General features: G+C 45.4%; 1 protein-coding gene across 4 annotated transcripts in view; it reads right to left on the reverse strand.

Moving 5' to 3' along the window:
• LOC140734189 (A-kinase anchor protein 17A-like) overlaps positions 1-13,035 on the reverse strand; it is a 65,386-nt gene that overhangs the window by 30,107 nt on the left and 22,244 nt on the right. For 3 of the 4 annotated variants that reach the window (XM_073057842.1, XM_073057840.1, XM_073057839.1), the window contains exon 4: positions 6,670-6,892. The exons of the other annotated variant lie outside the window; for it this stretch is intronic. In XM_073057842.1, coding sequence (XP_072913943.1) covers positions 6,670-6,892 — 223 coding nt within the window. The remainder of the gene's footprint in view (positions 1-6,669; positions 6,893-13,035) is intronic. 4 annotated transcript variants of the gene reach the window in all.

Consider the following 13,035-nt stretch of genomic DNA (forward strand, 5'->3'; position numbering starts at 1 on the left):
AGACAACAACACGGCAACATTGGAGGAGCGCGTCTTCAAATGCAATCGCTGCAGCCGAGACTGTCACTCCCGTGTGGGCCTGTACAGCCACAACAGACGCTGCACCACCATCAGCAGCTGAATCAAAACTCTCCAGGCGCAGATCCACGGTCTCTCGAGACCGACGGATGCCACACACTCCAGGATCAATCTAACCCTCCCCTCTCCTCCCTACCAGCCCTCCATTTTTCTTTCACCAACATGCCTATCTAAAAGTCTCTGAAACGTCCGTTACGAGCCTGCATTTACTGCCACCCCTGGCAGTGCATTCCACACATCCACCACACTTCGTATAAACCTCTCTCATCACCCACTTATACTTTCCTCCAATCACCTACAAAAGTAAGCTCCCTCCTGAATGTCTGACTGTCCATTCCATCAACTCTCCTCTCGTCACTCCAAAGAGAAAACCCTACCCTGGCCAACCTATCTTCATAAAATATGCCCTCTTGTCCAGGCAGCATCCTAGGAAATCTCCTCTGCACCATCTCTTAACGCTTCCACATTCGATAATGAGGTGACCAGAACTGAACGCAATTTTCAGGATTTTATAGAGCTGCAACATTCATGACTTTTCAACACAATCCCCGACTAATGAAGACCAGACACCATGCATCTTCTTTACCATCATACCAACTTGCACGGCAACTTTCAAGAATCCATGGATGTGGACCCACACTCTCTACACCCTCTGGGTGAAGAAGTCCCCCTCAGATTCCACTTAAATATTTCACCTTTCACCCTAAATCTGTGACCTCTAGTTCCAGCCTCACCCAGCCAGAGTGGAAAATTCACTCTACCTATACCCCCCATAATTTTATATACCTCTATAAGATCCCCCCTCATTCTTCTGTGCTCCAGGAAATAAAGTTCTAACATATAGCAACCCTTCCCTATAACTCAGATCTTCAAGCCCTGGCAATATCCTTGTAAATTTTCTCTGCATTCATTCAAGCTTATCGATACCTTTCCTGCAGATTGGTGACCAGAACTGCAGACAGCACTCCAAAGTTGGCCTTAACAACGCCTTGTACAACTTCAGCAACACCACGTTCGCAACACGTGGCTCACTGCACTCAGCTGGGTCTTGCAACAACTGGGATTGCCCACCACTGGCATAGGGGCACGCTTCCCCTCTCGAGTCCCACCAGCACTGCCGTCCAACAGCCCGCGTCACCAAGCTCCTCACACAGGGAAGCTGGTGGTACTGATCTTGTCCCGGCTAGATCAGTGGTTGTCTGACACTGGTTTAACTATGGTCTGAGGGAGACACACACCCAGTGAAGGGTGGATGCTTCTCTTAGAGTTCCCTGCTGGCGAGCAAACACGGACTCTGAGGGCCGAAGGGCCTACTTTCATATGCTCTCATTTATTAGTTTGATTGCTCGTGGCGCTCGCACTATTGTTCTGTAAATTGCCGGTTGCTGTTGCGTTGCCTGTTATGGTATTATCCTGTGTTCCGCTTGGCACTCAATTACAATCAATTCTAGCACATTTCAATACGGCAATGAAGTGATTCTGAAGCAAATGGGCAGGAACTTGGAATATATTGTGGGCAAGTGTGAAGTATTTAGTAAGTCAAAACTGTCCAAATCATCAATGGCACCAGCCCACCCACCATCACGGACAGACATACAGAAAGGTGCCAGAAAAACAGCAGTGATACCCTCCCACCTGCTCACGGACTGTCTGTCCCACTCCCCTCAGGGAGGAGGCCGCACAGCTTCCACACCAGGAGCACCAGACTCAAAAACTGTTACTTTTTCCAAGCAGCAAGGCTGATCAACACCCCCACCCACTAGCACACCCCTCCGCCACTGCTTTTTCATCTCCTGTCAGCCACTTTACGCACAGACACTCCTGTACCTAGTGCCAATGTATGTACCAATAATCAACCTCATCTACGTATTTATATTTATTGCTTTTTAATTCTATGTTCTTTACCTTTGTGCTACATCAGACCCAGAATAACAATTATTTTGTTCTCCTTTATGCTTGTGTACTGGAAATGACATTAAGCAACCTTGATCTAACTTGGGAAATCGTGGAGACTGCAGAATGCTACAGAGGGTCTGGGTGTCTTTATATATGAAACTCCTTCTTTAAATACACTCAGTGACTTGACCTCCACAGCAGTCTGTGGCAATGAATTCCACAGATTCACCAGCCTCTGGCTAAAGGAATTCTTCTTCACCTCTGTTCTAAAGGGACGTCCTTTATTCTGAGGCAGTGCCCTCTGGTCCTAGACTCACCCACCCCCTCCCCCATAGGAAGCATACTCTCCACATCCACTCCATCTAGCCTTTCAAAAGTTAGTAGGGATGCAATTAAATTCTACTCCTCCCCCCACCACTCTTCTAAACTCCAGTGTGTATAGCCCCTGAGCCATCAAATTCTCCTCATACATTAACTCTTTCATTCCTGGGATCACTCTCGTGAATCTCCGCTGGGTCCTCTCCAATGCCAGCACATCCACTGTTAGATGTGGAGCCCAAAACTGCTCACGGTACGCATTCAGCTGGATCTTACGGAACAGCGAGCAGGCTGCAAGGGTGAATTACCTACTCTGTTCCGGCTTCCTTTAGTGCGAGATCCTGCTCCCAACAGATCGATTCAGTTATAAGGAAGGCAAGACAGCAACTATACTTCATTAGGAGTTTGAAGAGATTTGGTATGTCAACAAATACACTCAAAAGCTTCTGTAGATGTACCGTGGAGAGCATTCTGACAGGTTGCATCACTGTCTGGTATGGGGGGAGGGGGGCTACTGCACAGGTTCGGAAGAAACTGCAGAAGGTTGTAAATCTAGTCAGCTTCATCTTGGGTACTAACCTACAAAGTATCCAGGACATCTTTAGGGAGCGGTGTCTCAGAAAGGCAGCATCCGTAATTAAGGACCTCCAGCACCCAGGGCATGCCCTTTTCTCACTGTTACCATCAGGTAGGGGATACAGAAGCCTGAAGGCACACACTCAGCGTTTCAGGAACAGCTTCTTCCCCTCTGCCATCCGATTCCTAAATGGACATTGAATCCTTGAACACTACCTCACTTTTTTAATATATATTATTTGCCTTTTGCACAATTTTTAATCTATTCAATATATGTATACTGTAATTGGTTTACTAATTTATTTATTATTATTATCTTACTTTATTTTTTTCCTTCTAGATTATGTATTGTATTGAACTGCTGCTGCTAAATTAACAAATTTCACGTCACAGATAATAAACCTGATTCTGATTCTGAACTCCAAAGGTTAGCAACTGCAGCTGAACTGCTCCCCCATCTGGCCTAGCAGAGAACTGCAGCAAAAAGTTTTCAAGTTTAGAGGGGGGTGAAGGGCGGACTTGAATTTATATAGCACCTTTCACTTGCTTTTCAGAACTAAACAGGCCACTTTGCAGTCAAAAAGGCATTATTTCGGAAGGCGTTGCAGTGTAGGAAACAAATCACCTGATTTGAACATAGGAAGCAGTAGCAAACAGCAAAATGGGATAGCGACCAGTTAATGTCATTAATGATAATTACAGGGGAAATAATGGCAGGGATATTAGTCATGACTTCACTGTTACCTTTTGTTATAGCTCTGACCAAGGGTGTTTAATGTTTCATTTTTAAAATATTACAACACACCGTCAATAGAAGAATGGCAGGGGGGAACTCACTGACACCTACTGAACATTGAAAGGCCTAGATAGAATCGACATGGAGAGGAGGTTTCCTGTAGTGGGGGAGTTTCAGACCAGAGGACACAGCCTTAGAACGCAAGGACGTTCCTTTAGAACAGAGAAGTCAAGTGGAATCTCTTTATCTAGAGGGTGGTGAATCTGTGGAATTCATTGCCACAGACGGCTGGGAAGACCAAGTCATTGTGTGTATTTAAAGCGGAGTTTCTTGACTAGTAAGGGTGTCAAAAGTTATTGGGAGAAGGCAGGAGAACAGAGTTGAGAGGGGAAATAATCAGATAGCAGAGTAGACTCAATGGGGCGAATGGCCTCGTTCTACCCCAATGGTCCTAATATTTCACTTATTCGGTTGCAGATTCATTTATTTATCACATGTACGTCGATGTGGAATGCGTTGCCGACGTCAACAACCAACACAAACCAGGGATACACTCAGGTTAGCCCGTAAGTGGAACCACACACTCTGGCGCAACATAGCTTGCCCACAATGCTCCACCAAACAACACCTTCCCCCTCTCCCCCACACCCCAGGACAGGAATCCGGACCTGCAGCTTGGATTTTTGTGTTCCAGGACCCTGAAGCAGGTGGCCACGGTTGAACCGGCAGCGCCTGGGGAATTTCGGATTGAGAAGACGTTTGAGCGTAGGAAAACCGAGTACCAGGAGCTAGCAGAGCAGTGCCAGAGACGGCGGAGGGAGGGTAAGATGCGAGTCTGTAGAGGTGGAGTGTTGGCTGTGCAGAACCTACTCTCTCCTTGGTATGGGGGGGGGGTGGGGGGAATGCAAAGAAAAGAGCCCCCAGACGGCTGTGGAACAAGTGGTGTGACCAGTGCACCAAAGCTGCCAGGGCCTGCTCAATCCTGGCTGGGTCGCCCGCGTGAGAGTGTCTGACGTCGAGAGACCTGAAACACCAGAGCCCAGGCTACATCACTGACGATGTGTCCCAGCGCACCCACCACACCGACTGAAAACTGAGAGTCAGTCTGACTGCCCCACCAGGGGCAAGGCCGCAGAATACTTGGTTCTGCTACTGTGCGCCTCTCCCGCTCACTCCACTGGAGCAGCGACAGGCGCATTCCCTCCGGAAGGCTAATAGCACCATCGTGGATACCTGCCCCCAGGCCATTCCCTCTCCTTCCTTCTGGGAGGAGGTGCACAGACTCAGAAACCCAGACGTTCAGACTCATGGGAAGCTTCTTCCTCCGGTGCGATCAGACTTTGGGACGCGTCACGTCTTCGCACCGCGCCCACGATCTCAGACTCCGCCTCTCGCAGTCGTTCAGCTCGTCGCTCTAGCGTTCCCTTTGGCTCTCCTTTGCTGTACCGGGTCAGGTCGACTGTGAGAATGCAGTGATTCGCAGGCGGCGCATCTACTCGCGACTGAACGGCCGCGTGTGCACCCCCCCCACCCCCCGCACCGGCTGCCGAGTGCACGTGTTGTTCGCCTCGGTCCCTGGCTCCCACACTGAGAGCTGCTCGGCACACGCCTTACTAACATGACTCAGTGAAAACGTTTAATCACGTTACTCCACTGCCGCCCTCGCCCGCACACACGCAACGCCAGGGATTCTGCAGCCGCTGGAAATCCAGAGGAACTCGCACAAAATGCTGGAAGAACTCAGCAGGTCAGGCAGCATCTACGGACGGACATAGACAGGCAACAGTTTGGGCCCAGACCTTTCACCAAGAGTGGAACGGAAAGGGGAAGAAGCCACAGGCAGGTTGGGGGAAGCAGGAGTACAAGCTGGAAGGTGACAGGTGGGTGGAGGAGCAGGGATGAAGTAAGAAGCTGGGAGGTGATAGGTGGGGAAGGTTAAGGGCTGAAGAAGTAGTAATCTGATTGGAGAGGGCAGTGGAACATGGGAGAGAGGGGAGGAGGAGCATCATGAGGAGGTGATGGGCAGGTGAGGAGAAAAGTTAAGAGGGGAGCCAGAATGGAGAATAGAAGAGGAGGCAAGGGGGAAGGGGGAAGTTAGAGAAATTAATGGTTATGCCGTGAGGTTCAATTTATATTGCACTACAATCTTTGCATCATTCTCCTGTTTTTATGCTCACTGATCTATTATTATGGTGTATGTTGTTCACTGTGAGCCTCGTTTGACTGTTACACCCTGGTATACATGACAATTGAAAATCTGCTCTCTGTTACTTCACACCGAGAGCTCCGTTGGACAGGTTGCATTCATTACGTGCCCCACACCGAGCTCCTGAAACTCGCACTGCGTTCTGAACACACGCACAGAATGCTGGAGGGCCCCAGCTGATCGGGCAGCATCTATGGAGGGGACTGGAAAGAGGGCAGAAGCCAGAATGTAAAGGGCAGGGGGAGGGGGTGAAAGGTGAATTCAAGTGGGAGGGGGAAGGTGGGAGTGATGTGAGAATCTGGGAGGCGATAGGTGGGAAGAGGATTTTACCACAAGAGCTCTCATGGGAAGAGATAGCCAGGTGGTCAGAGGAAAATGGACGAATCCGATTCCAAATCGGAACTTCCCGGCAGTCAGCTGGGAACATCCGGCTCACCAGCACTGGAAGTTGGGAAGAAACAAATTGGGGTGATATTGGGGACCACATGTCCTTGTATCAGGAGCACACGGAAGCTGTTAGGAAGCAGTTACGGGTGTAGAACACCTCACGAGCACTCCAAAAACCTGTCCCGTTACCACAAATGTGTCTCTCATTCCCACGCTCCGAGCCCACAGAACCAGATCGGAAGAGAGACACCCTGGACACCAGAACGCCCGAGGGGAAGTTGCGATTCTGAGCTGTACGTTCTGGGATGTTCACCAAACCAGTCATGTGACAGGACGCATCCTCGGCACCTCAGTGCGGGGAGTGGTAGGAGAAGGGAGCAGCAGACCACCTTGGGCCTGTACCTACAGGAGAACGAAAGGGAAGGAAAATGAATGCAGGAGGGTGGTGCGATTCACTTAAAGGAATACTTACTCTTACACCATTTAAAAGGACGGTGAGGAGCCTGTAGGAATCCAGCTTCCTCTGGGCCAGCACCAGTTTCCTCTCCTCCCAGGCACTGGCCTCGCTCTCCACCTCTATCTTCCACAGCTTACGCTGGCGACGTCTCTCTCCACTCTCTTTCTGCCTATGCTCCCTCCTCCTCAGCTTCTCTTTCCGCCTCCTCTCCCTGACCCGCTCTTCTTCCCTGTGTTTTCTAAAGACAACAGTTCGGGGAAATGGACATGAAATTGCAATGTTTCTGGCCATTCCGATTTTATCTAAAACACGTTCAATTACCGAGCTACAATTCATACGGCTCCCTCTCATTGAAAGTGGAATCACAATTACACACAGCTCTTTTAATTTGCTGCCAAACACATACGAGATAACACAGCGATTACATTTGTGATTTAATTAGCAGTGCTGACTCTAAAAACACGGCAAGCTCAAGTTTGCTAGAGTACTCAGTAAATTTAGAGAAAAGTTCAAAGTAAGTGTACTATCAAGGTAAAGTACATAACAACACCTACTACCCCGGGAAAAACACACAAAATGCCGGAGGAACTCAGCAGGTCAGGCAGCATCTGTGGAAATGAATAAACAGTTGATGTTTCAGGCCGAGACCCATCTTCAGGACTTGGACAACCCTGAGATACATTTTCTTTCAGGCATTCACAGAAGATACAAAGAAATAGAATAGAGTCAATTGAAAACTACAAAGACAGAGAAACAATCAAGGTACAAAAGACAAACTGCACAAATAAAAAATGATTAATGAATAAATAATATTGAGATCATGATTTAGAGTCCTTGAAAGTGAGTTTAGAAGGTCAATAAACACTTGAGCTACTGTCTCTTTCCAATGAAAAAGCCTCTTCCTCATACACTAGAGAAGTAATTTCAGATTCAGGACAAGTCACACTGCCCTTTCTTGACCACGATCCTCCTTATAACACATCGCTTTGAACTAGTTATCAGTAACCCCTCTCTGTACCTCCTAACTCAGGCACCATTTTGTCTGATTTTGTGAAATCTCAAATGCATGACGTTTGTGCAAACAGCAACCGGTACATTGGTCAATGTGCACGATGGTGTCCAGAAACTTTTCCCCAGAGGAAAGGGAAGCTAAAAGTAGAGGGCATAGGTTTCAGGCAAGAGGAGAAAGATTTAAAAAGGGGCCTGAGGAACAACTTCAGATAGTCATTTGTTCATGGAACATCTGCCAGAGGAACTGAGTCATAGACAGTACAGCTCAGAAATAGGCCTTTCAGCCTGTGCCGAACTATTAATTACCCTACTCCCATTGACCTGCACCCAGACCATAGCCCCCATATCCCTCCCATCCATGTAGCTCTCCAAATTTCTCTTAAATGTTGAACTTGAACCCACATCCACCACTTCTGCTGGCAGCTTGTTCACTACCTTCACTGAAGAGGCTCCCCCTAGTGGTTGAGGCAGGTACGTCACCATCATCATTATGTGCCCTGTTGTATAACGTGGGTGATCGTGGGTCCGTGACTATGATTGTTCTAGGCAAATCTGTCTACAGAAGTGGTTTGCCATTACCTTCTTCTGGCAGTGTCTTTACAAGACGGGTGACCCCAGCAACAGGTACATTAGTGGCATTTAAAAGACAGTCAGATAGGTTCATCCATAGGAAAGGTTAGAGGGATATGGGGCAAACAGGATTAACGGTTGGGTGCCTTGGTTGGCGTGAATGAGTTGGGCCGCAGAGACTGTTTCACGTTGATACGCATAACTCACAATTAAGCTCCTGGTCAAAGTTTACTGAACAAAGGGAAGGAATTTAAAACTAGCACATCAGTTGGGAAAATGATGGGAGTTAGCAATAATGCAGCTTCTGTCTGTGTCATTTTAACTGGGAAAAATATTGGGCGAGTCAGCATAACTGGCTAAATCAGATTTAAGTTATCCACTCCTCTCCATCCCAGGCATCTCAGCGATACTGGAACACAATATACCACGGAAATGAAACTTCCCATTGTGAGAGTTGCTGAGGCGGTTCTGTTTATTACTTTTGGACAGGGTTATAAAAACAATGAGTTATCCTGAACACTTGCAACGTGAAACTCGTTCTACGTATTGCTGTACTCCTCCACTGGGCGCAGTAGGAACCGTTTCTGTACAGAGAATTTCAGCGGCATTCTTCACATCTCATTGTGAAGAGAGCATCTCATTATGTCAGGGAACACAAAATCCACAAGGATTCCACAGACAGCAGATGAGATGGTGAATGAATATTATGACCTCCAGTCAAGCACTCAAATGATATGCCGTTTTCAGTTAACAGATAATCTTCTGTTAAAACTTGGAGGAAAATGTTTCACATGGAATTCCCTTTTTAATAATTTCTGAGGTACTAATCTCGATTCAGAATTTTAAATGGCTGTTGTTGCGTGAATGAAGTCACTGGAGAAAAATACTGGTAGAAATGAAGTAGCCTCTTTATTTGACAAAACGAGATACAGTAGGCATGGTATTGAGGCCCTTTCAGTGGAAAGGACTGCCTGCGCCCAGCACTACACACATTTTATGTGCTAAAGATCAAAGAAAATTCAGGACTTTTCAAATCTATATTTACAATGCTTCCTTCGAATTACATGCAACAGTTTCAAATACCTGAATCTTCCCACCAGCAGACCCAAAGTAACTGTTAACTCGTGTCGTATCCATGCAATGTGACGTTGACTGGATTCATACATATTTATACGATCAGTAAAGTGCCCGTGTCCTGGTCAGTCAGGTCTGCATTTTAAATTTAATCTGCCAGCTCTCTGCTAAGTTCAATCTGCCCAATGCTCATTTTTTTAGATATCTCCAAATTAGACACTTTATTAATCCTTTAATTCCTAACTTCCCTGAAATGCCTGAGAAAAATGTTATGGATTTATTTCTTTCTATTAATCCACTAGGTAAAGGTTTAATATCATTTATTCGTGATAAATTAGCATCCTTACGGCGTGCCCCTGTGGATAAAATTAGAATGGCTTGGGAGCATGATTTAAATATCTCCTTATCTGATGAGACTTGGGATTCGATTCTCAAATCGGTTAATTCAACCTCTCTTTGTGCTCGCCATTGCCTTTTACAATTTAAGATTGTTCATAGAGCCCAAATGTCTAAATCTAAACTATCCCGATTTTACCCTAATATTAGTCCTCTCTGTGATAAATGCAAAAGGGGCGAGGCCTCTCTCATTCATACGTACTGGTTTTGTCCTAGCTTGGAGAAATTTTGGAAAGACGTCTTCATAACGTTATCTTGTATTCTTAATCACCACCTAGAACCTAACCCTTTAATTGCTTTGTTCGGTTTTTTGGGTGAGACAGATTTACGTCTGAGTTCGACTAAGTGTCAAATACTATCTTTTGCTTCTCTCCTGGCTAGATGTTTAATCCTCCTTAGATGGAGGGATGATGCCCCGCCCACGCATGCTCAATGGCTTAATGATATTATGTCCTGCTTAGACCTTGAAAAAATTCATTATTCAGTTCTTAATTCGGATACAAAGTTCCATAAGGTCTGGGGACCTTTTATTGACCTTTCATAACCTTCCTCTTAACTAAGGTTTTTTTTGGTCCCTTGTTTTCAGCTCCTTTTTTGTTGGTAGTAGGCATTAATATCTTCTGTTGCTAAGTGTATTTACAGTTTTGGGGGTTTGAATGTCCTGATGTATACTCTCTAGATTGTGTTGTGGTTGGTCTGGAGTTCTTTTTTGTTGCGGGGTTTGGGGAGGATACTAATTTTACATATCTTCAATTTGGGTGCTTTCTCAATTATCTTCTTTTGTATTATATTATTATTGTATGTTTATTTTTGCACTGTATTAATGTTCTTCATTTCGACCTGGGGTTTTTTTTATCTGTAGCAATGTAGAAAATGTATAAAAAAACTAATTAAAAAAAAATTTAATCTGCAATGCATATTTGAATCTGATGGCTAGTGGCTGAATTCGGATAAGTTACCTTTAGCTACCTGTGCTAACCCCAAAAGTCGCTCTAACAATGGCTCAGAATTTCCTGCTGGAAACAACCGCCTGTTCTACCTAGCAAGGGAAAACTTGCACAAGGACACATGGAAATGTTCACCTTACAGCTCTCTAATCAGAAACAGACCTTCCTGTTTAATACAGAGTCACAGAGCACCACAGTCCAGAAACAGGCCCTTTGGCCCATCTAGTACATGCCAAACTGTTATTCTGCCTCATCCTGGACCACAGTCCCCCATATATCCTTCCACCCATGTACTTATCCAAACTTCTCATTGAAGTTTGCAATTGAACCTGCACCCACCACTTCCACCGGCAGCTCATTCCACACTCTCACCACCCTGAGTGAAAATTGCCCCCTCATGTTCCACTTAAATATTTCACCAATTTCATTCAATGAGATCATAATCCCACATCCTTTGGTTCCCTTACAGGTAAAACTTTTCCCCTGAATATGCCTGAGCCTCCTTCAAGGGAATGAATTTCAAAACCTCCACACCCTTCTGAGTGTAGAAATCTCTTATCCTTTCTGTCCTGAATATTGAACCCAGCTAGAAGACATCAACCCCACATCAAGCCACATCCACTTCACTGAGATCATGTCTCATTAGACGAGTTCAGCTAGTCTACTTAAATATGTCTCACATGGAATCAATCTGATAAACCTTCACTGCATTCCCTCTGCTGTGTGTACAGTACATCCTTCATTAGGTAGGGAAGTGAGATCGGTACACAATGTTCCAGATGAAAATTCCCCAGGACTCGACATAATTACAGCAACAATTATCTAATCACGTACATCAATCCCTCTGCAATAAAAGACAACAAACTGTTTATCTTCCTGATTGCTGACCTTGCATATTCGAGGACGGAGGGAGCTGAATCTTTTTCAGACCGTGTGCCAAACCGGCAATAAAATTCTCTCATGTGCCATGATAACTTTGGGCGGAGATTATCACCAAATAATGAATTAGTAACGATAATATGGACTTCAAGAAAAAAGGATAATTCATGCTACTTACCTACAGCTATTCATCGTTTAATAAAAATTTAATAGAAATAAATGAATCACTTTAGAAAACTTGTTCAAAGATCTCACCCTGTAGTAAATCAAGAGAACTGGACTTGCTGTGTTATGTAGAAGACGTTTCACCACTCATCCGAGAGGCTTCGTCAATTCTAATCCACGGTGGGGAGTTTCCATTTTAGGTATCACCTACTTACAATGCAGTCCTAACATCCCTACCACAGCGCCTCCACAACATTTCACGCCTCCACACATGCAAAGATAAGATTAATTACCCTCTCGTTACCTCTACAATTCTAAATGACCCTCATGTGATTGCTATACCTTTAAACAACTCAAGAGTTTATGAACTTGAAAACCACCCACCATGGATTAGAACTGAAGAAGCCTCTCGGATGAGTAGCAAAATGACTTCTAGACAACACAGCAAGTCCAGTTGCCTTGATTTACAACTGCCTCAGATAATGACCTGGATGACTGACAATGTTCATAGACTACTTGTTCAAAAATCAATCTTTTACAAAGGCAACTGAAAAGTGACATTACTTCTATACAGTTTTGTGATTGTAACTGTAACCATTTATAATCCAAATACTGATGTGTAGCCAGGTCTATGAGGATTTCAAGAGGAATCTGCTCTAATCTTCAAAAAAAAAATAGTTTGTTGTTTCGCTTGGCAGTAAGGATAATCATTATATTTTATATATACGCTATGGATGGGGTTTACTGAATTGAGGGGTGGCACTACGTGCTGTGTGCCAAAAAATGTCTTTGCCTGTGCCATCTTGGGCACCCATGCCATAGGTTCATCACCCTTTGCTGACCCGGCTTTATTCTCAAGACAGCAAAGTCCCCAGTGGCAAGGCTCTGATCCCACTAACACGGAGAGATGAGCTCATCGAGACCTGCACTGTGACAGCCAACTCATGTCCATTGCAAAAAACATTCCATGTTTCTGGACAGACTCGATAACCTGCAAAAACTACTGCATTTGTCAATGAGGAGCGGGGAGCAAGTTTGTAAACCTGACAGAAGCAAAGGATGTCGGGAATGGCGAGGGTGGAATGCCATGGGGGTGGCACAAATGTAGACACACCCAGCCCTGAGACACCGGGCAATGTCATTTGATTCTAAACAACTGGTTTATTGATTATTACAGAATGTCTCTCTGGTGCTTCCTGCTCCCTCCCCTCTCCCTTCCCACTCTCAGTCCACAATAGAGACCCATATCAGAATCCAGTTCATCACTCACATATGTCATGAAATTCTTCTGTGGCAATACAGTGCAGTACATAAATTAATACCCAGAAGTCAGAAGTCA

Source organism: Hemitrygon akajei, chromosome 10 (assembly GCF_048418815.1).
Source record: "Hemitrygon akajei chromosome 10, sHemAka1.3, whole genome shotgun sequence".
Lineage (NCBI taxonomy): Eukaryota > Metazoa > Chordata > Chondrichthyes > Myliobatiformes > Dasyatidae > Hemitrygon > Hemitrygon akajei.